The sequence below is a fragment of the Ceratotherium simum genome, chromosome 12 (assembly GCF_057802395.1).
Source record: "Ceratotherium simum simum isolate JZ-2026a chromosome 12, ASM5780239v1, whole genome shotgun sequence".
NCBI classification, from domain to species: Eukaryota; Metazoa; Chordata; class Mammalia; order Perissodactyla; family Rhinocerotidae; genus Ceratotherium; species Ceratotherium simum.
Window position 1 is genome coordinate 39,924,663 of NC_141911.1, and position 27,539 is coordinate 39,952,201.

The 27,539-nt window shown below is 37.5% G+C and overlaps 1 protein-coding gene across 1 annotated transcript in view; it reads left to right on the plus strand.

Annotated features, from left to right (window-relative positions):
* Window positions 1-27,410, plus strand: part of OTUD4 (OTU deubiquitinase 4) — a 42,330-nt gene extending 14,920 nt beyond the window's left edge. The window contains exons 6-21 of the mRNA XM_004420881.3: window positions 1,029-1,110; window positions 3,007-3,139; window positions 5,685-5,742; window positions 6,103-6,220; window positions 6,312-6,376; window positions 8,886-8,980; window positions 10,048-10,151; window positions 10,249-10,435; window positions 14,388-14,550; window positions 16,400-16,523; window positions 16,822-16,877; window positions 17,368-17,448; window positions 18,620-18,758; window positions 19,337-19,597; window positions 20,716-20,756; window positions 22,405-27,410. Of these exons, the coding sequence (XP_004420938.1) occupies window positions 1,029-1,110; window positions 3,007-3,139; window positions 5,685-5,742; window positions 6,103-6,220; window positions 6,312-6,376; window positions 8,886-8,980; window positions 10,048-10,151; window positions 10,249-10,435; window positions 14,388-14,550; window positions 16,400-16,523; window positions 16,822-16,877; window positions 17,368-17,448; window positions 18,620-18,758; window positions 19,337-19,597; window positions 20,716-20,756; window positions 22,405-23,616 (2,919 nt within the window). The 3' untranslated portion in view covers window positions 23,617-27,410. The remainder of the gene's footprint in view (window positions 1-1,028; window positions 1,111-3,006; window positions 3,140-5,684; window positions 5,743-6,102; window positions 6,221-6,311; window positions 6,377-8,885; window positions 8,981-10,047; window positions 10,152-10,248; window positions 10,436-14,387; window positions 14,551-16,399; window positions 16,524-16,821; window positions 16,878-17,367; window positions 17,449-18,619; window positions 18,759-19,336; window positions 19,598-20,715; window positions 20,757-22,404) is intronic.
* Window positions 27,411-27,539: the final 129 nt, after the last annotated feature.

Sequence of the window (27,539 nt, forward strand, 5' to 3'; positions counted from 1 at the left end):
TTTGATTTACATTTCCCTAATGATTAGTGATATTGAACATCTTTTCATGTGCTTATTGGCGATCCGTATATCTTTGGAAAAATGTCTGTTCATATCCTCTGCCCATTTTTTGATTGGGTTGTTTGTTTTTTTCTTGTTGAGTTGTATGAGTTCTTTATATATTTTGGAAATAACAAATATGATTAACTAGACTACTACTGTTGTGTGTCACTATAAACATTCAATAGTAAAATAACTTGTGAAAATAGGTTCTGCCAGTGCATCCACAAATACTTTGGTAATTTCCCATTATAAAGATAATTTACTGGCTAAGGTGTTATCTAGTCACAAAGCAGAAACAACTGAAAAATTATGTGAAGCCTGGAAAGAAAAAAAAAAAACTGGTCAATTATAAGAGAACTTTGTTTTAATTAGCTGTTTTGGAATCATCCAGGCCAAGTTGAAGTATCTTGTCACCATGCTAATGGTGGTAAGGGGGAGGGGAATTGAGTGAAACACTACGTTTATAAAGACTTGGGGGTTTCCAAGGTGCTTGGCTCTGAATCTGGCCTTTTCAATACAGTTTTTGGAATATGATATAATCTAAACAAAATCAGTGTGTATGTCTCTTTGCATAAGTAATTGGCTATTTAGAAAGTACTTAAAATTGTAAAGAAGCAGAAAAAATTTACTTTTGATTCTCCCTCTTAGAGGTAAGCATCAATAAGGTTTTGGAATATTTTCTTAGTCTTCTAACTCTTGTTCTTTGAATAGTTGAAATCATGTTGTTTTCATATATTGTGTGTGCTTTTTGTGATCCCATAAGCATTTCTCCAAGTCATTAAGAACTTTCTGATTTAATGTGTGTGTAACATTTCAGCATATGGACATACCGTGGTTGACCACATTGGAGTGTTAGGTTGTCTCTAAAATATTCACTTTCTATTTGGAAATTATTTACTAGTAATTCAGAGATATTGGAGATATAAGTTGCTATGTAAATGTCATATATGAAGGACTAAAAGGTGTCTTTTATTTTTCCTTTTCAGGTATTACTGTGTTTTTCAAATGGAAATCATTATGATATTGTCTATCCCATCAAGTATAAAGAGAGCTCTGCTGTGTGTCAGTGTAAGTATCACCCTTGTCTTTGTATAGGAACTTATAGTCCCAAGCTATACAGTCTTAATGCAAACAAATCAGGGCAAATATACTCTGTTTTGTTGTATAAAAAGATTTCTAAGAACCTTAGCTTCCCAAAAATATTAGTACTGTAATAAAGACTTGTTTCAACATGAAAAAGAGTTAGCTACTAGAGTTTGACTTGTAAATACAAAGTTATTTCTTTCCTGCAGTAATTGATTTTAATAATAAGAATTTGTCTGTGTTTTTAAAGCTGTTAGTGTATAGCCTGAAAATCTAAATGAGCAAATCAAGCATTTGATTGTATTGGGCTCTAGAGCAGGGTTTCTTAGCCTTGGCACTATTTGACAGTTTGGGCCAGATAATTCTTTGTTGTGGGGGCTGTTCTGTGCATTATAGGATGTTTGGTAGGATCCCTGGCATCTACACAGTAGATGACAGTAGCTTTCTCTCTCCCATTGTGGCAACCAAAAATGTCTCCAGATCTTGTCAAATATTTCCTGGGTGGATAAAATCCCCCGTTCCTTCCCAGCTGAGAACTACTGCTCTAGTAGTTGCTTCCTACCTTCCAGCCTTCAAATCCTTCATCATCTGTTCTGACAAAGGGCACACCATTCATACAAAGTAGCAGTGCTGGGCATGTAACAACTTTTCCCCCTGTTCTTAAGCTAGTGGTGACCAGGAAAGATATATGTGTAATGCAAATTTTTTTAAATTGATTGATCTATTTTGAGACAGGAAAGTCTAGCTGTCGGTGTCCTGGGCTATGTCCTCTTCCTCTCCCAGCTAGTCGAAATCTGGACACTTCAGTTCATGGAGGCTACCTTTCCTGTACTTTCTCAGTGCCTGTGGTTTGGATGATACCGGGGTTGGAAGAAAGGTGGTTGGTGAGAAGGAGATCTCTTTGGGGACTCATTTAGAGGGTGGGCACCCATTGTTGATGAATTCTTAGTGTACTTGTTTTCATAAAGATTACTGTAATAAAACCAAGCGAGAGTCCTAAACTCCATTTGGTAATATATATTTCCATGTTTTTTTTGTGTGTGTGTGAGGAAGATGGTCCCTCAGCTAACATCCATTGCCAATCCTCTTTTTACTGAGGAAGACTAGCCCTGAGCTAACATCCATGCCTGTCCTCCTCTACTTTGCATATGGGATGCCACCACAGCGTGGCTTGAGGAGCGGTGTGTAGGTCCACACCTAGGATTCGAACCCGTGAACCCTGGGCCGCTGAAGCAGAGCGTGCGAACTTAACCACTGTGTCCCCAGGCTGGCCCCGGAGTCTTTTTTTTTTTTTAAGCAACAAAGTTCTCCAAATATACTTCTTTCCTTCAGTAGCTGCTAAGAATACGTTTTATAATAGTTTCTTTTTAGTCCTTTATGAAAAGTTATCCTCTTTCTGGCAATCTTAAGTTATCTTCTTTCTAGCAATCTTAACGTTTCTTAATGTTTTCCATCCGTCTCAAGGTTGGGCAGGTTGTATGACATCTCTAATTCTCAGTTTTCTCATCTGTACAGTTAGAATAATAATACTTCACTCTGCTGGGGTTAAATATGAAGATACGTAAAGGCATAGCACAGTGCGTAGAATGGAGTAATTGCTCAATTTTTATGTTTAGCTTTTACTGTGTCATGCTTGTTTTCACAGTGGTGACACCTTTTTGTGTTTTTGTTAGTTTTAAAAACAGCAGTATCTTATAGAATGATTTTGAACTAATTAACTGCACAGACTAGGTAGCTTTCTGATTAAATTGTGTTATTGACCATAAGATGTTGCGGTGTCTAGTTAGGATGTTAGAAGTCTCGGCAATGGATAATCTCAATTTTATGTTAGAACGTAAAATTAGTTAATGTTGCATGACATCTCTCTCTTGTTAATTGCAGCTCTCCTTTATGAATTGCTGTATGAGAAGGTATTTAAAACCGATGTTAGTAAAATCTTGATGGGACTAGACACCTCCGAAGTAGCTGGTGAAAACAACAGTGAAATATCAGATTCAGAGGATGATAGTTGCAAGTAAGAATGAATTTTCCTAAAATCTCTTTATAGTGCTTTATAAAGAAACAGTTCAATAAATGTTTCTGCATAGAGTTGCCTCACATATTGAGACAGTATGGTATTCCTAAAATAAGCAATCTGCAGTGGAAGTTTCTCTTTCCCTGCCACTAATGTTACCTAATTTTGATTACAGGACTGTTTCTTTTGTAAGTGGATGTTTTGGTTGATAAGAATCTATTTCTATGTAATCTAAATGGGTATCCGTAGAATAGATTTGGTCTTACCTGTATGTGTGTGTATTGTAAAATTTTAAGGTTAACCTGTCAATTATTTACATATCCAGTGATGAAAAAATGGCCATTTTGATTTCCTTGACTTTCTTTTGTTGTTCTTTCTTAGATAATGCCTCCTCTTTTTCTTTTTACATAATAAAAATCCCCAGTTGCCATTTAAGTATGTGAACAGCTCTGGATAATGCCACTGTTTAGGTTGGGAATAAACGCCTTTTAACCTAGAGTCTCTGAGGCTTATTTTTCTTTTCCATACAGGCTGTGTAGGGTAGTTTAGGTTAGAGGTTAAGTATAACTTTAACCTTAATGTGTAGGTTGGGAGCTTGGGCTGTGGACATCCAAACCTGGTTTTGATCCTGGCTTTCTGCCCACCAGCTAGACTTGGGGCAAGTTACTTAAATTCACTAAGAAGCCTCAATTCTGTAGGCTATAAACTGAGGATGTATTAGTATTTCTTCGAAGGGGAGAATTTGTAAGAATTAAATGAGATAACATGTAAAGTGCATAGCCTAGTTCCTAGATGTAGTATCCGACATATATTAGTTTTTATCAGTAATACTGAGAAGTTTGTGTAAGAACCAACCCTATTCCAATCCCAGTGAAGCTAAAAGTATGTTATTTCTCCTGTATGAGAGTATGAAAGTATCCTACTTAGTGTTACATACTGTGAAACTAGAGAAAGGAATGAAATTAAGCCTTGGAATATCTAATTCTTTATTAAATACTTACTATCTCCTTTTATCTATAATTCCAGGCATTTGTTGAATTAAATTTTTCTGATCCTGATTGAAAATTTAATTGACTGCCATTTCTTTATAAGAAAGAAATGAGTCACTTAGGTTAGAATCTGGGTCTGCCATTGTAAATTTAGTCCTAGAATAGACTAATTAACTTTGCACAGTTAGAAATTCTGCTCTGTGGTTTTCTCCAGCCACCTGTCTGATTAAGATGTATCGTTGAGCATAGGGGAAGTTGGGACAGAATGACTAGCTTGTTATAACTTATGTCCTGTGATTGGTGTGGGGGGACTTACAGCACATGCCCAGTGGTTGCTGCTGCTGCTGGTAATGATTTTAGCAACAGCTGGGCCTGGGATGGTGGGTCACAGGTGCAGTATGGAGAAAAGGCTAATAAGATGGAGAAGTTTACCAGGGAAGGTATGCTCATTGTAATGCTCAGTTTTTCTTCTTATACTGCTCTGTTGTAGCCCTTGGAACATGGAAGCCTTTTAAATTTTTCATTACATTATTAAGATTTCTTTTTACTTGTGTCATCTCTGGCTTAGGGAGGACAAGGCTTCAGTTAGGGAATAGTGCTACGTAATCATGGCAGGATAAATAGGCATAGTGTGGTAATAAGGAGGAAAGACCACTGATGTCACTATAGTCTTGTGCCTGGATTCTTTTCACATTCCTGTCGGTCAATCCTGAAGTACTGGAAATTATGGGTGCTTTTTTAGTCTAGACTCTAGATACTTGGGGTCTTTTAAGTATTGCGGCATTTAAGGGTATAGACTTGGAGAATGTTCTGAAGACTAGAGATTGATTTATTAAGGAGGAATTGTGGGAGAGAAGAGTACAGGTAGCCGCTTACCTCATCTTCCACTTGACCTGCCATCACTGTATTCCAGCATCTTCAGCCTCTTGGCCACTCCAGGGTCTTTGCACTGACGTTCCCCTCTGCCTGGAACACTAGGTAGCCATATGGTTTGCTGTCTCATCACCTTTAATTCTTTATTCAAAAAGATATCTCGGCAGGTTCTTTCCTTATCCCACTTTTTATTGTTTGAGCCTATGTCTCAACACTATCATTTTTTCCTACCTCTTCCCCCACCCCCCATAGCACTTACCAGCATTTAACTTACTGATTATTTAGTTCTATTTCCTCTCACTAGATTGTACATCTTGTTGTAGTGGAATATTTTGTTTAATGGAGCCTCATCTATACATTGAAAGGAAATTTTTACGTTGAATGTTTTATAAACTCAATTATTCTATCCACCCAGATTTCAGTTTATTTCTGTTTTCTTGATGATTCGGCCAGTAAGAATTAGTGATATAAATCTTTGACTTATATCTTATGTACACACACACACATCACACACACACACACACACACTTGCACACTTACACTAACGTATGACCTCTTTGGAATATAGCTTTGACTTTTTGGAATATAACTGACTTGAGATTTTTATATGAGGTTAGAATAAGTTAATTGCATAGAAAGACATTTTTGTACTCCTAATTATGGTTATATTTCTTCCTTTGTAGGATTAAAACTACCACTGCTAATGATGTGAATGGATTTAAAGCTTTGTCAAGTGATCAGGTATTTTTTTATAGTCTTATTTTTTTTTCTTTTTTCTGGTACATTTTCAGTAGAGTCAGGATCACCTACTAGTAAGAAATTTTTTGGCTGATTTCTTAATTTTTGAGGTTTTCTTCATTTGATTTTACTCTTATATATATCTCAAACAAAAATGTTTCAAAAGCATTTCTGTGTTGATCGGACTTTCTGACTTTGTTTGTTTAGCACCCGAAAAACAATGGGAACTCTCCTAGCCTTCCTTTGTCTCCTAGCCTTCCTTTGTTTTCTTCTTCATTTGATTTTACTCTTATATATATCTCAAACAAAAATGTTTCAAAAGCATTTCTATGTTGATCGGACTTTCTGACTTTGTTTGTTTAGCACCCGAAAAACAATGGGAACTCTCCTAGCCTTCCTTTGTCTAGAAAGGTTCTTAAGTCACTCAATCCAGCAGTCTATAGAAATGTGGAATATGAAATTTGGCTGAAGTCTAAACAAGGTGAGTTAAAAAATCTCTGCATTTCCCATAAATTTGATTTGTGGCACTTGAAAATAATGAAGTCAACTTGATATACTGATATTGTTTACAGCTCAGCAGAAACGTGACTATTCCATTGCTGCGGGCTTACAGTATGAAGTTGGAGATAAATGCCAAGTAAGTGATTATACAGAGGAAGAAAAGATTAACCTCAAATTTTACTTATTCTAATAGGAACCAAGAAAACAGCTCAAGTTTGAATGTGTTAATTTGGGATTTGAGAATATATTTTATCATGTTTATGTTTTAATAGTTATAAATACTTAGCTTTTTGACCCATTTGAATACATTACCAAAGTTGCACGTATCTAAAACTATGGCATCCCATCACGTGATCTTTAACAACAGTTCAACCTTTGATATTACTTGCTTCAAAGAAGTAACAATAACATTTTAGATTTTTAGATATTTTCATTACACTTGGCAAATAATTTACTGAAAGTAATTCAAACTTGACATTATAGAGTAATTTGTTTTCTTTATGAAAGTAATCTTGGAATATTTTGATAGATACATAATGTTTTTCTCTTGGATTGAGAAAGGAGAGTGAACAGTAAGGAGAGTGCTGTTTACTTTGAATAAGCTACTGCTCTGGATTTAAGTAGCTGATTGTTAAAGAGGAAAGTTGGATTAGATCAGTGTTTCTTAGTTTGGAGTGATTTGCACCCCCCATCCTCCATTTAGCAGTGTCAGCAGACATTTTTTTGTTGTCACAACTGGGAAGGTGCTAGTGACATCTAGTGAGTAGAGGCCAGGGATGCTGCCAAACATCCTACAATGCGCAGGACACCCCCCTACCCTAGCCCCCACAAAGAAGTATATCTGATCCAAATAATGTGGGTAATGCCAATTATCTGGTCCAGTCATGTCAAGGCTAGAGAAACTGTCAATAAGATAATTTTCAAAGTCCCTTTTCTGTTCTTTGTTTTTGAAAAAATACTACTATTTGCAAAACAAAAACAACCCACATATACAAAAATATTGTTATTTGGAAGATAATTTTCATCAAAAATGGTTTCTATCCAAAAGTGTTGCCATTTTAAAACTATATTAATATAGCCATTGACAGACATTTCTTCTTGACTTGTGAAGGAAACACTCGTTTCCTTTATGACAGCTTGTGAAAAGTATCTGATTGACCAGGATTGTATCTGGGCATTAATGACAGACTTTACCTTAAGAACTTTTAATACTGTTCTGATTGTGGGGTATTTGAAAGGAGAGGATGGAGAGAATATGATTAATTTAGGTTCTTCTTTACAGGCTTGTCAGAAATATGCTCTGATGGCAGAACAGAATTGTGGAATGTTTTGTTACAGTGATTTGGAAATCTTGGAAGGGAATAAAAGAGAAGAGTGAATTAGGGCTCCCCCTCCCTCCCGACCCCCATCCCCCCCAAACAGAGAAGAGAAGATTGCTTATCTTACGTTGGATCGCTAAAATTGTGTTATTCGTTATTTTAAATCAAGCATATTTCCTTTGAGGTTGCAGTTGCTTTCGGTAAAGTAGATGCTGTTGATAAAGTAGATGGTAAAGCAGATACTTGTTTTAATTTTAATTTTCTCCTTTTTAGAGTATTTTGTTTTGATTTCTACTAGACTATTTCACTTGGCTAAAATTTAAATTGAAATTTTATTATGGAAACTGCTGTGACTCAAAGGTGACTTTTGTTTACTCAAGTAAGCATGTAAGATGGAGTTTACTTGATCAAAATTAACTTCAGGAAAATCTTTTTTATTATTAAACTTTTGAAGAGAGGAAGGCAAAATGTCCTATTGTGGTTGATGAATAATGAAACCTCAGCTTGAGGACTTTCGTCTGCTCATAAAAGTAGGAGGTTACTTATAGCCTTGCTGTGCACATATGGCTCCTAGTGCAGTGATCCTAGCATGGTGATCGGCAGATGCCTTGATTAATGTGTACCGTCTGACTGTAGAAAGAAACCTAAAGGCTTAATCTTCTGTCACAATTTGCTATTGGCTAATACCAGTTGTATATTAGAGAACAGATGGTCGATCTATTTTTAGGGAGAAAAAAGGTCACAGTTACACATTTTAAATATTGGAAAAGTGAGAAGATAATAGTAATTATAATAATAGTTGCTCTCATTTGTAGAGTGGTTGCTGTGTGCAAGTTGGTGTCCTTATGTATATCGTATGTATCTCATTCCATCTCCACGAGTACTATGATGTAGGTACTATTATTAGCCCCACACATGAGGACACTGAAACTGAGATAAGTAACTTGCCCAGGGTCATATTGCTGGTAAGTAGAAGAGTGGGCCTGGAGTCCTAGTGTGTGGGGTGCTACTGCCCTGGTTCCGAACCAGGACATGCTGCCTCTCTTGTTTGGAGCCTTAATCGATTGTGCTCTTCCTTCTCCTTGAACTATTTAGAAAAACAATTTGGAAAAATTTTGGAAAGTAAGCAAAGTATTTTGGGTAGAGGTCCGTAGGTCTGGGAGGTCAGAGAGACAGATATTGTTGTGCACCCTTTTGAACTTAGTTTTGTTTTTAACAATATACGTTCATTTTCTCTTTAATTGAAAACAAAATAAAAATTGAAAAACTGATCATTAATGCAAAGGAAGCAGGTGACTGATTTTTGTTTCTGGAATTGTTCAACAGGTTAGGTTGGATCACAATGGAAAATTTTCTAATGTAGACTTTCAAGGGGTTCACTCTGAGAATGGACCGGTTTTGGTTGAAGAACTTGGAAAGAAGTATGTACTACTCTTCAACTAAGGCATTTCCTGTCTCTTCCATTTAGCCTAATGTAATCATGAGTGTTTTTAAATGGCCCTGTGTATTTGCAAAGTCAATTAAAGGTATTGCCTATGTGTAGAAAATATATTTGTTTAGATCTTTTGAAAAAAAGAGTTGAGTTCAAATTTAGTGTTTTGCAGGTTGACATATTTAAATCAAAAATAACGTGTTTTGTTGCTTACTGTTTAAAATGTGCCATTTTTCACAAAGGCAATTTGGGAAATTGATTATATTGTAACTTTAAAGTGGGAGCTTGGGAGGACAGAGCCCATATTCATTTCTGATCTCATTCAGCATTGCATTGCATATGTAGTTTTCAGTAATATTTGTCAGATGGAGTAGTCACATATTATGGTTGACTTTCTATTATAGTAATACTTCAGAGCACCTTTTGTTTCAGTTGCTGCTGCCTTTATTAGGGAAAAAGGTAGTAAATTACACCTAAACTTTACTGTGGACAATTTCAAACACACACAGATATCAGGAGGATAGTACAGAGACCCTCAATATAACCATCACCCTGTTTCAGCAACTAACAGCATTTGGCAATCTTTTCTAATCTGTTCTCCCTAACCCTTTCTTTTTTTAAATGGGGATGGATTTGGAATATTTTGAAGCAAATCCTAGACATCACACCAGTTGTTATAGACACATAGATGCTTATATGTGTCCCTAACACAGTGAGGACTCCTCTCTTTCCCCACCTTAACTACAGTATCATCATCACAGCTAACAGAGTAACAGTCATTCCTTTATCTAATCTTTTGCTTAGATTATGATTAAGGCCTTTTAGTCTTCTGTTTTTGTTAGCTTAGAAAATATGCTTTTGATTTATGTCATCTTATTTGATTAGAATTACATTTGGATTGCTAAATGCTTTGTATTTTAATTTGTTTTTAATATAAGAACTAAAACTGGAAATTCTTATGTAAGTTGAAAATAAAATATTTATGCAGAATACTTAAGTAGATATTCTTACTAGGAATACTTTAAGTTATTACAAGTCTTTTCCTTCCTTTTGAAGACACTCACCGAAGAATCTCAAACCACCTCCCTCAGAAAGCTGGAACACAGTATCAGGGAAGAAGATGAAAAAACCTTCCACTTCTGGACAAAATTTCCATCCTGGTAGGAGCACATCGAGTTACACTTTCTTTGTGGGAGGTGTGATGGTACTTGGATTGTAATAGGAAAATTATGAGGCATTTTTGACTTCTTGTCACAGACATGGATTACAGAGGGCCAAAGAATCCAAGCAAGCCAGTCAAAGCCCCATCAGCACTACCTCCTCGACTCCAGCACCCTTCGGGAGTGAGACAGCACGCATTCTCCAGTCATTCTGCAGGGGCACAGTCTCAGAAACCCTCCAGTGAGCACAAAAGTCTTAGCAGGACACCCTCACAAATCATAAGGTAACCTTCCTGAATGTAAGAGAAGTAGAAATTAAGTGAGGGGCATTTCTTTTATTTGCCACATTACATGCATTTAAATAGTTAGAATTTTTTGTTTATATACTTGTCTATAGCATAATATGAGAAGTATTGTTGATAAGATAGCATTTGAGGATTTCAGTCCTTTATAATTCTCTTTCAACAAGTCAAAGTAATTTTGTAGGGTAAAACATCTATATTTTTGAATAATTTTTTTCAAATGATTTGGGAGATCTTATCCTAGCCAAATCTTATTCTGGCATTTATTAGTTTTCTGGTAGCTTGTAATACGTTATATACTGAATTCCAAATTGCATTCCAAGTTCCTTGGAGGGTGAGGATGTTCTCATTTTTATATGAACTTAAAATCAACGAAAATAGTTGGTTTACTTTGTTCTGATAGCTTTGGATTGTTTGTGTTGGTAATGTGTCCAGTACTGAATGGGGCTACGAGTTTTAGTTTCATGTAATCTTGAATATTAACATTCTCACTGAGTATCAAGAGACAGATGAACTTCAGGGTCAAAATTTCCTGCGCTGTGGATTTTATTTTTTCCCCAATCTGCCCTTTTGCGGAGTAGTTTGTGGCCCTTTGGAGGAGCTTTATTTGAGAGGGTGTGCCTTAAGTTGAGGCTGTCCTCTTCACATGGACTTGGCCTGCGGGTGCTGGGGCCCTGCTAGTTACTGTGACCAGTGCCTTCCCCATACATGCTCCCTGTCCCCAATTGTCTGAACAGCTGTAGCCTCAGCTTATGTGCTTGTCAAGCTCTGGTTGTTAGTTCCTTTATTTCTGGCATTTGGGCATTCCCCTTTCTTGGGAATGTACTTAACATTTTGACATTAAAGATAGTTTATGTAACGTTTTCAAGACAGTTTTGGGTTCTTAGGCTGACATGTTACCAATACTGTGTTAGTTTCCTGGGGCTGTCATAGCAAGGTACCACAAACTGGGTGGCTTAAAACAATAGAAATTTATTCTCTCACAGTTCTGGAGGCTCAGAGTTCAAGTTGTCAGTAAGGCCTTGCTCTCTCTGAAGGCTCAAGGGGAGAATCTGTTCCATGCCCCTCTCCTACTTCTGGTGTTGCCCTCAGCCCTTGGCGTTCCTTTGCTTGTAGATCCATCATTCCGGTTTCTGCCTCCGTCATCATATGGTGTTCTCCCTGTGTGTCTGTGTCTCTTCTAATAAGGATCCCAGTCATATTGGGTTTAGGGCCTCCTTACTCCAGTGTGACCTCCACTTGATGACTTCTGCAAAGACCTATTATAAATAAAGTCCCATGCACAGGCACCCCGGGGTTAGGACTTGAACATATCTTTTTGGGAGTCACAATTCAATCCGTAACGAATAACAATACTTCACAGCCATTACATTTTTCTTTTTAGTTTAACAAATTATTTAGGATAGGAAATTAATTCATATTGTTCAAACTCCAAAATATGCAGAAGCTTATTTATTCTGATAATCCTTCTTCCTGTCCCTGTTTTCCCTGTGATCTAGTTTCCTTCTGCAGAGGTCTCCAGTGTTAACAGACTCCTGTGTGTCCTTGCAGGGCTACTTTATACATATGTAAAAGGTACATACATATTCATAATCCAGTTTTCCAAAAGTTCTAATGAGGACAAGTGATTAAAAATCAGTCAGAAGAATGATGTTACCTCATCCGTCGAGGTTGGTCATTGCAAACGCAACCCTGAGAATTGGCCTGGGTAGAGTGGTCAGGGCTTTGCATTCTTGGCACACCTAGCAACAATGTGCAGGGACATTCAGGGCCCACGGTGGGTTACCTCTCCCAACAGACGGAATTTGTGCCGTTAGTCAACTAGTTGAGGCTGAAGTCTGTTGTTTGGACATTGACCAGACTCCACTAGCATCTGGTGGCATCTTACCCAATGCAGGCAAAGTAGCTAAGAGGACTAACTTATTTTTTTTTTTAAAGATTTTATTTTTTGCCCCCAAAGCCCCAGTAGATAGTTGTATGTCATAGCTGCACACCCTTCTAGTTGCTGTATGTGGGACTCGGCCCCAGGATGGGCAGAGAAGTGGTGCCCCGGGATCCGAACCCGGGCTGCCAGCATCGCAGCGCGCCCCTAACCACCAAGCCACAGGGCCGGCCGAGGACTAACTTATTTTGAATATTGACTTTGGAAACCTAAAAATATGAAGTAAATATAGGAAGGTCATAGGCAGAAATGAGACTTTTCTTTAACAAAATTCTTGTTGTTTTAATAGACTAGAAAAGAAGCATTTTTTTTTTCCTTGAACACAAGGATATTCTTTAGTGTCTTAAAGATAAAAAAGAAAGTACATGTAGACTACTAAATGGCTAATTTAAATATACTTTTATTTACCACAAACTGAATTTATATCCAGTGTGTTTCTGGTGATGTATCCAATCTCCTAGGAATTGGTGGAATGGTCAGACAGATGTGAAATGTCTTTGTCTTATTAGGATCCTTTTCTTTTTTATGTGTTAGCTATGTATTAGTTGGTACATGAAAACACTTGGTGGTAGAAGACAGCAGGTAATAACATAGATATGAAGCTTTAGAGAATTTTCGACATTGTGACTGATTGATTACGTGGGAACCTAGTTGTATTTGCAGTTCGTCTGCCTTCTCCACTGTGGGTGTGAGAGTGGATTTTACTAGTATATTAAAATAAATTTAGAGACCGCTGATGATTAAATATTTAAAATAAGATTTTAAAAAAAATCTAGGGAAAGTTTAGAATTTTATAGCTAATAGTCCAATTGATTTACACTCAGAGTTTATCTTGACTTTATTTCTAAGATTTAACACATCAGTTTTGAATTCTTCTAGTTATAGAATAAAAGAAATGTAATGTTGGGCATGAGACCTTCATGGATGGGGATAAGAAGGACGGATTTGAGTGATAGGACGTTACTGTTAACTTTCCAGAGACGCCTGGCACTTGCTGAGTCCTCTGTGGAGTCTTCCACCACCAGGTTTGAAAAGGACTAGCATAAGATTATGAGGGTCCAGATTAGCTCCCCTGCTTTTTTACCCAATATCATTGGGGTTGACATCTGCCTTGTTGGAATTAGGGTGTGATTTTAAGTGGGACCATTTGAGGACATGAAATGACTATTTATTTCAGAGGTAAAAAAATCAGATGGTATCATTGTGTTCTTCCCACTCTTTTTAAGAAGGTTATATCTCTTTGTATTGTGACAAATTTTTCCTGTGAGTTTTAGATTTTCATTTCCCACTGTTGTGAAACTGTTAGACATAGTAGAAATGGTATTTATATTGCCTATAATAGTTGTGAGCTATATAAAAACACTAGGATTATGTTATAGGCTACAGAACTCTTCATGAATTTCTTGTCGTTCTTCTTTGACCAAAATTATGTTGAGATTACAGCAGTCTTCTCTGTGTGGTTAGTATTTAGCCTGGTGCATTTTAATTTTTGTTCCTCTCAGCTTTCCATCTCCCTTAGTGGTGTCGTCAGAAAGCAGAAGAGTGGACCAAGTGTCTCCCTTGAACGGTCCCCTTAGAACAGAAAATCAGAGTGCTTTTGAGACCTAAACTGTTAACTTTCCTTTTCTTTTGAAAGTGAATTCTTATGAAAGTATTGGAATATGACATAAAGCATATACACAGTGCTTACATTTCTGCCCTGATGAAAAGGAAAAAAAAAATCTGAATTATTTCTTGAAAGTGAGTTATATATTTCTTTTCTTTCTAAATTTTTTCCCCCTCCTGTAAGTTTGTTGTCTTGACTCTGTAATGGAACCTAATGCTACAGGAACTTTCATTTGCTAAACATTTATTAATCAGGCCTCCAAAAGTTGAATAATATCACAGTGTAGCTAAATTAGTCAAATATGTGTATTGCAAAAAAGGTTATTTTATTTTAGGTACTCAATACATTTTGTCTTTTTTTCACGACAAGAATGTTTTATTTGACAGAAAACCTGATCGTGAGAGAGCTGAGGATTCTGATCACACGAGTCGAGAACCAAACTATTTTGGCCTCTCCCCAGAAGAGCGCAGAGAGAAGCAAGCTATAGAAGAATCTCGTTTACTCTATGAGATTCAGAACAGAGATGAACAGGCTTTCCCAGCCCTTTCCGTACGTATAAAAGATTTTAGAAGTTATCACTTAGAAGTCACTCCTTAATACAGTTTTTATATTAAACCATAGTTTCCAATGATAGCCTAAAATGTTTTTAAACTGAAAGGTACCTTAAAGATCATGTAGTTGCCCTTCCTTTTGACATATTTTATGAAGAAGATTAGGTCTAAAGACAGTACTAGTTGGTGGCAGAGTTGAGGCAAGTAAACTGGTTACCTCACTTCTAGTTTAGTATTTTCTTTTGAACCAAAACATGTTTATTTTGCTAGCCAGAGTAATATGCAGTAGAAGTTCATGATTCAGTTAACAAGATACATCTATAAAATCAGGACACTCTTTTCAGTGTTCCTTCTTAAACATACGAGGACCTGGTAACCTAGAACATACAATAAGAGCTGTCATTCTGAGTGTTTGCTGTTGGAGATGATAGTACATGTAATCCTGTGGCTTTGCCCGTGTTCCGTGTGTCGGACGCTGGGCTTTGATGGATGCTTCTCTAATGGAAGAAATGTTCTCTACCTTTAGGTTTCTTAATTCTTATGGGGGAGTCAGAAGGGAAGACAGTTCTGTTCTACTGTGGAGTGAAGTAAATGCTCTGTGGGGAGGGTTCATTGGCAGCACAGGGGAAGGGTAACTGATTCAGTTTGGTTGCACTGGGAGTCCTGGGCCTATGTTCTTTTAAATATTGGTAAGTGGTACCAAATGATTTGTGATCCAGAAGGGTGGTTGGACACTTTTTCTTAACAGTGGATTAAACAAGCAAAATGTGGTGTTGTAGGAGGCTACCCAGAATATAAAACATTAAAGCCCCACACACACAATTCTCTGTCCTCTGGCTTTTATGGAATCCTTTAGAGGTGTGAGATGCTCAGTTGAAAGCAGCTAATCTGTAATGTTAGTTCATTCTGGTACAGGGGTTGGAAGAAGTGCCCACATCCATATGTGAATTAGGCATGGTCTGTAGGCTAAGTATATTTATGTCATATATGTTATTTTTTCATGACATTTAGATAGTAAAATAACTACAAATCATTTAAGATTGTACTCATAGCTTTTTGTCCTTTTTTTCAATTAGGGAATGATAAAACTGCAACTACTGTCATGTGGGAATAGATTGTAAAATTTTTTGATTGTTAAAGTGGGGTCTTCATACTTAGACTAGGCAGTTAGAGCCTTTCTTGGACTTGATAGTGACTTGGGTTTGTCTTCTAGAAAACTCTTGCCACAGAGGGCTGAGATCTTCTCTTCAGCTGTGTGCAGCATTCACTCATAGAGAGCTAGAAGAGGAAAGGGGCTTCAATGATAATTTAGCTTAAAAACCTGACTTATTCCGGTCCCTTTGTTTCACCAATTAGAAGGTTGGATCTCAAGCAGAGCTTAAGTGATTTGTTGACAGTCAGTAGCATTTCAGTGATAAGAATCCTAGTGCACTGTTTCTGCTCTTTGCACTTGGGTGTTTTTCCCCACAAAGGATGGTGGCTCTATAATGGCTGCTTTTGAAGGTTGGTGTGAAGGGTGCTAGTCTTTGTGCAAAGAATGTAAGTATAAGTTGCAAGGTGAGAGTTTGGTCAGGGTGGCTCCCTGAAACGGGGATCTGAGGAAGTCTTACTCCTAATTTAGGCCAATGGTCTATTGCCTAATACTTATTGATAAGCCTGTTACTGTAGAGTACATAATTAAATATGAACCCTAGGTTCTTTTTTTTGTAGTTTCAGAAGTATAATGATATAGGGCTATGAATTTTGAGATTTTTAGTCAGATGTATTAAGAATAAGATTATGAGACTTTGGTTCATGTATTTGTGGGTAAATTTTAACACAAAGTGTTGGGTTTTGTTCATTTTAAGAGCTCATCAGTCAGTCAGTCAGCTTCTCAGAGCAGCAACCCAAGTGTCCAGAGAAAATCATCACATGTAGGTGATAGAAAAGGAAGCAGGCGGAGAGTGGATCCCGAAGAACGAAAAGAGAAAGGTGTGTTACTTCATCATTTGAATGCAGGTGCTAGAGATCCGTGTCTGATTTAAAGTCATACATTGGGAAAAGAACGCTTACTATTTAAACCATAAAGCAGTTTATTGTCACATATCTCACTTTTGCAGAGAAACCTTGACTCAAGCTAAAGCATGTTAAATGTTATTCTGAAAACTATTTTTCACTGACTAAACATGGTTCAGATAGTCTTGGGCTTTCTCTGTCTTCCTATTTTGCTGTTCTCTCTTCAGACCTGACCAGTGGCTGATGCTGTCCTTTTTATCTTGATGTGTTACAGACTCTGTCCATGGACATGTTCACATGGATAAAAAACCCGAGCCAAGCACATTGGAGGTAAACATTTTAAATACTAATTGCATCTTCTTTTTCCTTAACACTGTGATAGTATAGCAGGAAGAAGTAGAAGGAGAAAATGGAGATGACGTCATCATTTTATAACTGGTAGGGAAGTAGAAAAGCGGAGAAAAAAATTGGGAGGAGATGATAGTGCTTAAGGAGAATGGGTATAGTATGACGACCTATCTGAACGGGTGGAAAGTAGCTTTTACTTTCCATTACTCACTAGTAGATGGAGATTTTTAAAGGAAGAGTGTGCTATTTTGATACCATACCCACAATCAAAACGGTGGCCCAGTAGTTTGATGTGATAAAGATGGGCAGGCAACGTTACCTACCTGTTGAAAACCAGATATAATTGAAAAAAATACTCAGTCGTGAGAGGGTTCATTCAGGTGCAGGTAGGGTGAACTATAAAGGCAACCATGATTATCCGAGAATGTGGGTCTTTGAAATACAAAATTATGCTTTTTTTTTGCTTCCAAAGAATATTAGTGATGATAAATGTGCAAGAGTTTCATCACCGTCAAAGTCAAAGAAATTAGAGTGCCCGCCTCCTGCAGAACAAGTAAGTACATTGTTGCATTTGACACCAAGTGGTCCATTCTCTGGGGTTCTTAGCTCTGTATATAAGATCATTTAAAAATAGAAAACATCGGGGCTGGCCCAGTGGCGCAAGTGGTTAAGTGCGTGCGCTCTGCTGCGACAGCCCGGGGTTCGCTGTTTCAGATCCTGGGCGCGCACCGATGCACTGCTTGTAGAGCCATGCTGTGGCGGCATCCCATATAAAGTAGAGGAAGATGGCCACGGTTGTTAGCTCAGGGCCAATCTTCCTCAGCAAAAAGAGGAGGATTGGCATCGGATGTTAGCTCAGTGCTGATCTTCCTCACAAAAAAAAAGAATAAAAAACATTTGTATAGGAAATGGAACATTTATTTTAGCATCATAATTTGGGTGCAGTTATGAATTTCTATAATTCTGTTGTTGGTTAGTCTGTGATGTTCTCAGTTTTTATGGAGTGTTATTTTTATAATCAACATTTTCTGGACATAGAAGCCATCTTCTGAATTGATTTTGAGTAAGTTTATATTTGGTATCTTGTGTTCTTATCTTTGTGGTGAGTTCGCTTGAAAATTAGATTTTTGAAGGGAAATTATAAATTTCTACTTCAAAACTTTAAAAAAGAGTTGTCTGCGTCCTTAACAATTATTTCATAGAAGGGAGGGAATGTAATGATTGAAGAGATTAGAAAAATATATATTTAAAAAGCAGTATACCAATTTACGAATTTAATGATGAAGGCACCTGAGTTCTGGCAGATATTTTGGTTCTTGGTCTAATACAGGAGTAGAGTAAGTTCTGAGTCCTTGCCTTTCTGTTAACATCCTTCATGTCAGAAAGCATGTAGTTTCATGTATATCTTTGTGTGAGGAGCTATTCTAAATGACTCATGAATTTCAAGGTGGTTTCAGAGATTTTGCCTTAAAAGCATTGGATTCAAGTTGCTTCAGAATTTGTTTCTAACTGCCAGTGATTTTTGGTAGGCAATCTCTGGTTAGGATCAACTTTGTGTGGAATTTTTAGCTACTGTGTTTCTTTCTTTCATTTCTAAGACCAGAAAGACCATTTATATAGAAACTGCAGTTGCGTAAAAGATAGGCAACTCAAGCTATGTTTGGTCATTAAAATTAGTGTTAAGCAAAATGAACTCTTGTCTTTTTCCACCCCTCTTCTTGAAGAAGCCAGCAGAACACGTGTCTTTGTCAAATCCAGCTCCCCTTCTAGTTTCTCCAGAGGTACATCTAACTCCTGCGGTGCCTTCTTTACCAGCCACTGTGCCAGCCTGGCCAAGTGAACCTACAACTTTTGGACCAACAGGTTAGATAAGAATTTTAAAAATCCAATAAACCAACCATCAAAAGCCTTCCAAGTCAGAGACTTCAAATTCTTGAGTGAGAGCTTGATCTCAGAGCAGGGTTAGGTGTGTTGAGCCTCACGGAGCTTTTTGTGGTCCTCTGCATCTAGTGTGGGAGGGCCAGGTTCATTTGAGATAAGCCCTCAGAATCCCAAGAGCAGGAAGTTTGAGCTGGTTATCTCCGCTGGTTGCCTTGGTTGCTCAGCACTGGCACCACAGTTTGCATCCTTCGTGGACCAGCTCTTTGTGGCCCCCTCATTGAACCCTTTGCCAAGCTCTGTGTCTTACACATGTTTATAAGAGCTTCTATTAGAAGACGTTGACTCACAGCTTGTTTCCTGGGCTCATTTCCTCCTTTGTGTCCAGGAGGGTCCTTGGTTGATATAAAAAGTACTTCTTTAGATTGCTTAAGTACACAACTTTTTACCAGCTATATCAATTTTACAGCATTCTTTACTTTTTAGCTTAGTGTAAACTTATATCTGTAGAGAATTATTTTCACCTTTTTATAGTTTCTGGTTCCTTTCCCTCTCTTTTGTAGGTGTTCCTGCTCAAATTCCCGTTTTGTCAGTGACACAGACTCTGACCACTGGACCCGATTCTGCTGTGTCCCAAGCTCATTTAACACCATCGCCAGTTCCTGTGTCAATACAGGCAGTTAACCAGCCCATGATGCCTTTGCCTCAGACAATGAGCCTTTACCAAGACCCACTCTATCCTGGGTTTCCTTGTAATGAAAAGGGAGATCGAGCCATTGCACCACCTTATTCACTGTGTCACACTGGGGAGGACCTCCCTAAAGGTGAGATCCTTCTCCAAGTTCAGATGGGTTTTATTTACCCAAGTACTGATACAGGATCAGTGAGAAACGTAAACAGAGGTCAGAAGTCATGTTGCCGAGCAAGCCAAAGAACTTCCTTGGGAGGGACAGCAGAGGTTTGGCTATTAGTCGTTCATGCTCCTGTTTCAGCTTGTGTTTGATTGGAATATGTTTTTTGTGTGTTTCGTAACTGCCCCTCCCCCTATGTCAAAACAAACAGCCTAAACCATTTTGAATTCAGTCTTACTAATGTCTCTTAATAATGCCCCTGTTTTCAAAAACAGCCTAAAACCATTTTGAATTCAGTCTTAATAATGTTACTGACCAGATAACTAAACACTGAGTTTTCTCAACACTGGTCTGGTTTTTGGAACTACTCATATTACCTCATCCATGAAAAAATTATAGAGAAGAATGAATATAATACGTAACAGCCATCATTATAGTACTACAATCAACAGTGTTTTTTTTTTTTAAAGAATTCTCTTAAAATTTGCCTGTCCCTCCCTTTTTTTTAAAGGAATTTTAGTTTGCAAAATTTCCTATCTGTAGAAAAACTGGAAGGGTAATGCAGTGACTATCTCTGTGCTCTTTACCTGGATTTTTGTAGACCATTTGGTTTTATTAGTGGTTTGATGTTTGAGTCTGGGTAACTGGCTGGTGTCAAATGAATACCTAGGCTAATATCATCCTACTAATCTCAGGTTATTAATGTTAGGTTTATGTTGATTTTACCCTTATCCCCCAACATTTTTATTTCATAATTTTTTAAACCCCACAGAGAAGTTGGAAAGGAAGTAACAGTGAACACCTGAGTTTCCTTCACACAGATTTAATTTTAATCAGATAAAAACCTCAATTTTAGGCATTTTGGGACTTAGATGTTAGCATAGACAAAGCATATTGAACCTGGAATTACCCTATAATGGCAGAGCCTGGTTCGGTTATATTACAGGTTTTATCTGTGTTTTATATCACAGGCTGGAGAAAACAATTCCAGTAGGCAACATTGTCTTTAGGAACTATATGTTGTTTGAGGATAATGAAAAAAAGCTTCTTGAATATATAATTTTAATGAGTGATTATTATGTTATTTTCAGATAAGAACATTCTTCGATTCTTCTTCAATCTTGGTGTAAAGGTATTTACATTTTTATCATTTTCAAGTTATTTTTAAGTTAACACTGTTCTAAATTATTACTATTTTAATAATCTTAACTCTTAATGCTGTCAGTCAATAACAAGGTCTATTAAATCTCATTATTTTAAGAACTAGCATTTTCAGTACTGTATTGTTTATTTTTGGTGGTGGTTGAGACTCCAGTATTTGCTTGCTTTTCCTTTTTGTTTATTTATTTATTTTGGTGAGGATGATTGGCCCTGAGCTAACATCCTTGCCAGTCTTTCTCTTCTTTGTATATGGGATGCCGCCACGCATGGCTTGAACGGTGTGTAATTCCACACCTGGGATCTGAACCTGTGAATCCCGGGACCCCGAAGCGGAGCGCGAGAACTTAACCACTGCGCCACTGGGCCGGCCCCATTGCTTTTCCTTGTAATTGGCGGTGGTTTAACCCAGTTAGTATATTCAGGAAACAGCCCTGTCCCTGACCAGTGTAGTGGAAATGCCCTTAGTGAGGAATTGAGTGAAAGATCTGGGTTTGAAGTTCTCTTCCATCACTTGTTTGCTGTGTAGCCCTGGGAGAATCAGTGAGCCTAGCTTTTTCATTTACGGAATGGGGATAACATTCTTCCACCTGCTTCAGTTGTTGAAAGGGTGAAAGGAAATGACATGTGAAAGTACTCCTGTGGAAGGCGGTGTGCTTGTTATCAGAGCAGAGGTATCCTTTGGGAAGTGGTCTGCCTGGAAACAGCTTGTCTTAGAAAGAGGCTGGAAAGCTCTATGTCTTTGTTAGTGCTGTGTTGTCTCCTGTCTTGGGTTAGTTTCTGAGGGTTCTAGACTGTTAAAATATGGAATGAAGTGTCCTGCTGTAGCCTACTGACCAGTTCATAAAAGGAGACTTGGTTAATTTGACCATCTACTGTGTTCATTGCCTAGTTTTATATTTATCTAGTTAATATTGGATTTATTTAGTTAATTGGTTAATTAGCCAATTAGCTGGTAAATTTTTCTGTGTGTCTTGATCTTTAGCTGAACCTTTGCAGGAGAAGGATTTGGGATATTTCATTTTCAGTATTACCCTTCTCTGACTAGAGGTCTAACTTTAATCTTGGAGTTGAAGTGGTTTGGGGGCTCCTAAAACTGTGGAGTCCTAACACTGAGGATCATCTGCTCCTATACCAGCATTTTTCTGGTACAACACGTCCAGAGCAGTTAACTAGTTGGCATGGGGTCACACGGTGAGTTAGTGGTAGAGCCAGAACCCAAATGCAGGTCAGGCTAAACAGCCAGTGATAGGGATATTGAAGCTGGAGGCTCAAGTGCTGGATGTTGGTTGTTTTTGAGATCTGTATCAACCAAAATTAATTCGATGCAGTTATATCCAAAGGATGGAATTAATGATTATGATAATCTATGGGTGGTTCATTATATTGTCTCCTATCAGCCTTTATACCAGGACTTTGGGTTGGTTTCAGGATAGGAACAAGGAATGGAGTCTTAGAGCAGTGACTTAATTTTGTAATTCCTTTTCAGGTTGCATGTCACAGTGATCTGGTATTTGGACTGCAGATTATATGATCTTTGCAGGCATGAGAAATTTTTATTAAGCCTACTCTAAACTTCTTTTTTTCTCTCCTTCTGTTTATCTGTTTTTTGTCTCTTTTAGGCATATAGTTGTCCTATGTGGGCCCCGCATTCTTATCTGTACCCTCTGCACCAGGCCTACCTTGCAGCCTGCAGGATGTACCCAAAGGTCCCTGTCCCTGTGTATCCTCAAAATCCTTGGTTCCAAGAAGCTCCTTCTGCTCAGAATGAAAGTGATTGTACCTGTACCGATGCACACTTTCCCATGCAGACTGAGGCCAGTGTTAATGGTCAGATGCCGCAGGCCGAGATTGGACCGCCGACATTTTCTTCACCTCTGGTTATCCCTGCATCTCAGGTGTCTGAAAGTCATGGACAGTTGTCTTACCAGGCTGATCTTGAATCGGAAAACTCTGGACAGCTTCTTCATGCTGAATATGAAGAGTCACTAAGTGGCAAGAATATGTTCCCACAACCGTCCTTTGGACCCAATCCATTCTTAGGCCCAGTTCCCATTGCACCTCCTTTCTTTCCTCATGTGTGGTATGGGTACCCTTTTCAGGGATTCATAGAAAATCCAGTAATGAGGCAGAATATTGTTCTGCCCTCTGATGAGAAAGGAGAATTGGATCTGCCTCTGGAAAATTTGGATCTTTCTAAAGAATGTGGTTCAGGTTCAGCAGTAGAAGAGTTTCAGGAGGCCAGAGGTGAAGGCACACATTCTCTCCCTGAAGCCAGTGTGAGTAAGCATGAAGGCCAGGTGGAGCAGTCGTCCCAGACACCCAAGGCAGATCTGGCATTGGCTTCCATCCCTCCTGTAGCAGAGGGAAAGGCTCATCTTCCCACTCAGATTCTAAACAGAGAGCGAGAAACTGTGCCTGTTGAACTTGAGCCTAAAAGGACCATTCCAAGTCTGAAAGAAAAACCAGAAAAAGTGAAAGATCCTAAGACTGCTGCTGATGTGGTCAGTGGGGCCAACTCTGTGGATAGCAGAGTGCAAAGACCAAAAGAAGAGAGTTCAGAAGATGAAAATGAAGTGTCTAATATTCTGAGAAGTGGTAGATCCAAGCAGTTCTATAATCAGACTTATGGAGGCAGGAAGTACAAAAGTGATTGGGGCTATTCTGGCAGGGGAGGATATCAACACGCGAGAGGTGAGGAGTCCTGGAAAGGGCAGCAAAGCAGAAGCCGAGACGAAGGTTATCAGTACCATCGAAATGTCAGAGGACGGCCGTATAGGGGGGACAGGAGGAGATCAGGCATGGGAGATGGCCATCGGGGACAACACACTTGATGTTTGTTGCTGTGGTATTTTAGAGCAGAAACCCTTTCTTAGATGGAATGTTTCTGAAGGCTTTAAAAAAAATACATTAAAATAAAAACCCAAATTGGAACTGTCTTCTCCCTTCCCCCTGTACCCTCATTCCCATCTTGGACAAGAGATGTTGGATATGCGTTCAAGGGGGCAGGTGAATTCCTGGCGTTGCCATTTTTCTTCGTTCAGAATCTGTTTATTAGGTGACTGCCCCCATAAAAAATAGAAAATAAGTTTGTTAAAGTATTTTTTATAAACAGCTTAATATAAAACATTATAGATTTAGTTTTTGGTTTTTCTCCTTATATAAGTTTAATTTCAAATGTTGGAAATGTGTGCTTTATAGTGTTTACTAAAGTGACAAGAAAATATACCATTTGACACACTATAGATTCCAAAACATAACATTGCACCAAATAGAAATGTATATTTTATTATGCAATGCCTTAGTCATAAACTGGGCTCAAACAATTCTTAGCCTAAAACACTGTCTTTTGAAATGCTTCCAACCCAAAGGCCTTTCATCTCAATATCTGTCAAACTTGAATAATGTCTTCTCTTTTAATATTACACATAAGGCAGCCTATTAACCTGTGTCTTAGAAATGTTGTATATAGTTCTTTTAATATTCATAGGGTATATTTTTGAATTTTGGTGAGTATTTGTTGAACTTGAGATCGCATACAAGAACAGATGTTTAGGAAATAGGAAATCTAATGAAATGGCTGTTTCCACCAAGAATTCTTAGCACTGGTGTAAATATCATGGTGCCTACTCGAAAGAAATGTAGATGCTATGCATTTTGAAAATAATCTGCATCTGTTAAAACTGCAGAAATTTTTTTAATGCCACTTTAACACTAATGCACTGACAGATTTAAATATTTTGTGAGAAGAAATGTTAAAAATTTTTAGCTTGACAGGTTTCTATAGAGTTACTGTGTTTTGTTTTTCTCTTTGCACCATTGGTTATGTGTATCACTTTACATTTGCATGTTCAATTTGTCACAGTGGGAACTATTGTACAAAAACAGTACGATTGTGACTTTTAGTTCTTTTCTAGAGGATGCTGCTAGAAGATGGTTTTGCTTTGCATTTTATAGCTTGTCACCCCTTCCCTAACGTCTCTGATCCTGCTTCCTTCCAGTCTTTGCAGTATTCACTAGAAGTTCCCTTTGCATGTTGCACTCTGTTCTCATTTGGAGATTTGACTCTCTGAATTAACACAGTATTCGTTTATCTGTGTTACTCTGTAAAAATAACTAGCTTATATTTCTTATTTGTACATACCAACGTGAAAATCTACCCTTTTTTATGTTCTCTTTTGATCAGGAAATTTGAGTGCTATGCAAATAACATAGTAATTTCTCTTTGCATGCCACGTGTAATATATCTAGCCAAAAATAGATTTTTTTTTTTTTTAAAAAGCAAATTACTTTAAAAGCAAATACAATTCACTTGAATTTGACAAACTGAAGCGGATGAGTTTTCTGGGTTCTCTGATAACCTGCAGGAATGTTGGGATGCCAGCTAGGCTCAGTGAATCTCCACTGTACTGTAATAATGGTTATTTACCTCTGTTGTTTTAATTACCTAATGTCTGTGTAACTGCTGATTTGAGTAGTGATTAGCATTTAGATGTTTTGTAATATAGGATTTTAGAGAGCACTTTGAAAGATAACATTTTATTATGATGGTGCTAGGCAAAAATTTGTGAAGACTGGGATGGTTGTGTGGAAAAAAAAAATTCTTGAGACAACCTGTTGAAAGGAATTTCTGTCACCTAAGCTAGAACAATTGGGGAAGGTACTGTTTAAGCCATTTTTTTCTTAGTTAACATCAACAGTTGTTATGGAATGAAGACTAAAGGGTCCTCCACTTTCAGCTAATGCGTTATTATGTAGAATTAGCTTACCTGATAATTTTTATGAAAATCAAATTTAGATAGAATGACCACAGTTAAAAGTTCAGTAGTGTGATCTCAGGAGTCCAAAAGAAATTGCTATTTCTAGTGTCCTTCAGTTTATTGACTGAGATTTGATCTCAGTTTCTTCTGGAAATGTTTAAAAATTGGATAGGAAAGAATACTGCTCATTTCTTCACTGTCACTCTGTTTTACCTCAATTGAGTAACAGAATACTCTATAGTTCCTGAAGGAAATACTGATTTGCTTCCTGTTTCCCGTACCTTACCTCTAGGACATGATGGAAACAGTGCTGAAAGAGAAGTTTAGCAGATGGTACTTTACTCAGTGACCTCTGGAATAAAAGAACTCTGACTTTTGATAATTAGTTTTAAAGTTATCAGTCTTTGTATGAAGGTCAGTTTTGTTTTTTTCCTTTAGATTTGTTTTAAATGTTTTAGTCCAGGGGATTCTGCCTTATGCTGAGGTCAAACTAGGGCCAAGCTAGCTTTTGTCCTCCGTTTTAACTGAGTCAGAGGTATGTTGACATGAGATATAATGTTTCTGTATAACAGAAAAAAGCTTAGAAGTGAGAATCATTTGTATTTTGAGTTGGAAATTATGGAACTTCACTGTATTATGATCTTACACATTTTTAAGAACAAATGTTTAGAATGACCAAAGCTCACCTGTTCTTTTCGTTTTATTTAGTTGCTTTTGCTCAACTTGGTTGCTGTCCCTTTCCTTTTAGTATCGTGTGTGTTTCTCTTCTTCAATTTCAGTTCCTCAGTAAATCTTCAACTCTTGCTCCATGTACTGGTTGGCAGCAGGATGTTAGCATCTGTGTAGTCCTTGTTCGTTTCCTGGTAGCCTGTACGTTCATTTTCATGGCTGACCTAAGCTCAGAGCCTGCCTTGACCTGGCAAGAGTGGGTTTTCCCAAACCACAATGCTGATGCAACTTAATTGATGCAAACTCTATATTCTTGCAGTGTTTCCTTTGTGACTCAAGGTTGAATTAAAATGCCTGTGAACTGCAAACTTGCTTATGATTGACTTGGTGCAATAAAGTTCCTTTCTAACCATTTCTGGTTTAGAAAACATTCAGCCATCCTAGAAACTAGCAATATTTATTTATGCCTCATTTATTTTACCTTCAGTTTTAGATGAGGTAACCTTAGTCTTTCACTTATGGGTACTAAGCAAGGTCCATTTTAGTGTAGCTGAAGAGAATGCATATTTGGCTACACTATTTCTGTTTACTGTGTTTTGCTTCCTATTTAATGTCTAAATGCTATTGTGTTTTTGTTTAAATCTTAATGGCTCAGTTCCAGTATGTCAATTTCAAAGAACTAAGGTTTTGCTACTAGAGTCAGCCATTTAGTCTCCCACTAATTGGGATTTTTTTCCCCCTGAAATATAAGTTTTAGAAAATCCTAGAAGAGGGTGGGTGCATGTCTTAATGCTGGGAAACAGCAACTTTGGGGTTGAATTTACTTGAATGGATTAAAAATTGCATTGTTACAGAGCTAGAAAAAAATTTATGTATGAAACATGATAATAGCCTTACACTGAGTACAAATAATACTTAAAAGCATGTGAAGATGTGATCATTTGTGATGTTACTTGTAAAAAAAAGTATATATACATATCTTTTGAAGTGTTGAAAGGAAAATAGTACTTTATATTCTTTATCATATCACTTTTTGTAAGTGTTGAATATATTCCTGTTTATTTTTCTATGTTCTGTTTTGTAGCCTTAAGAAGTGTTTCAAACATATCTGAATGTATAAAATAAGAGTAAATGCCCTACATGGTGTGATGCTGCATTATATATAAAACTGTGTGCATATATTAAATTTTGTCTCTTGATTCTGCTTGTCATTTCTTTGATTCCAGGGTTAACCAAATAATATAGCATATAAATCTTGAGAGGAATTATAGTAAACTTTTAAAAATAAGAGATGGTTTCCATGGTTTTTATCCAGGCAGAAGATAATT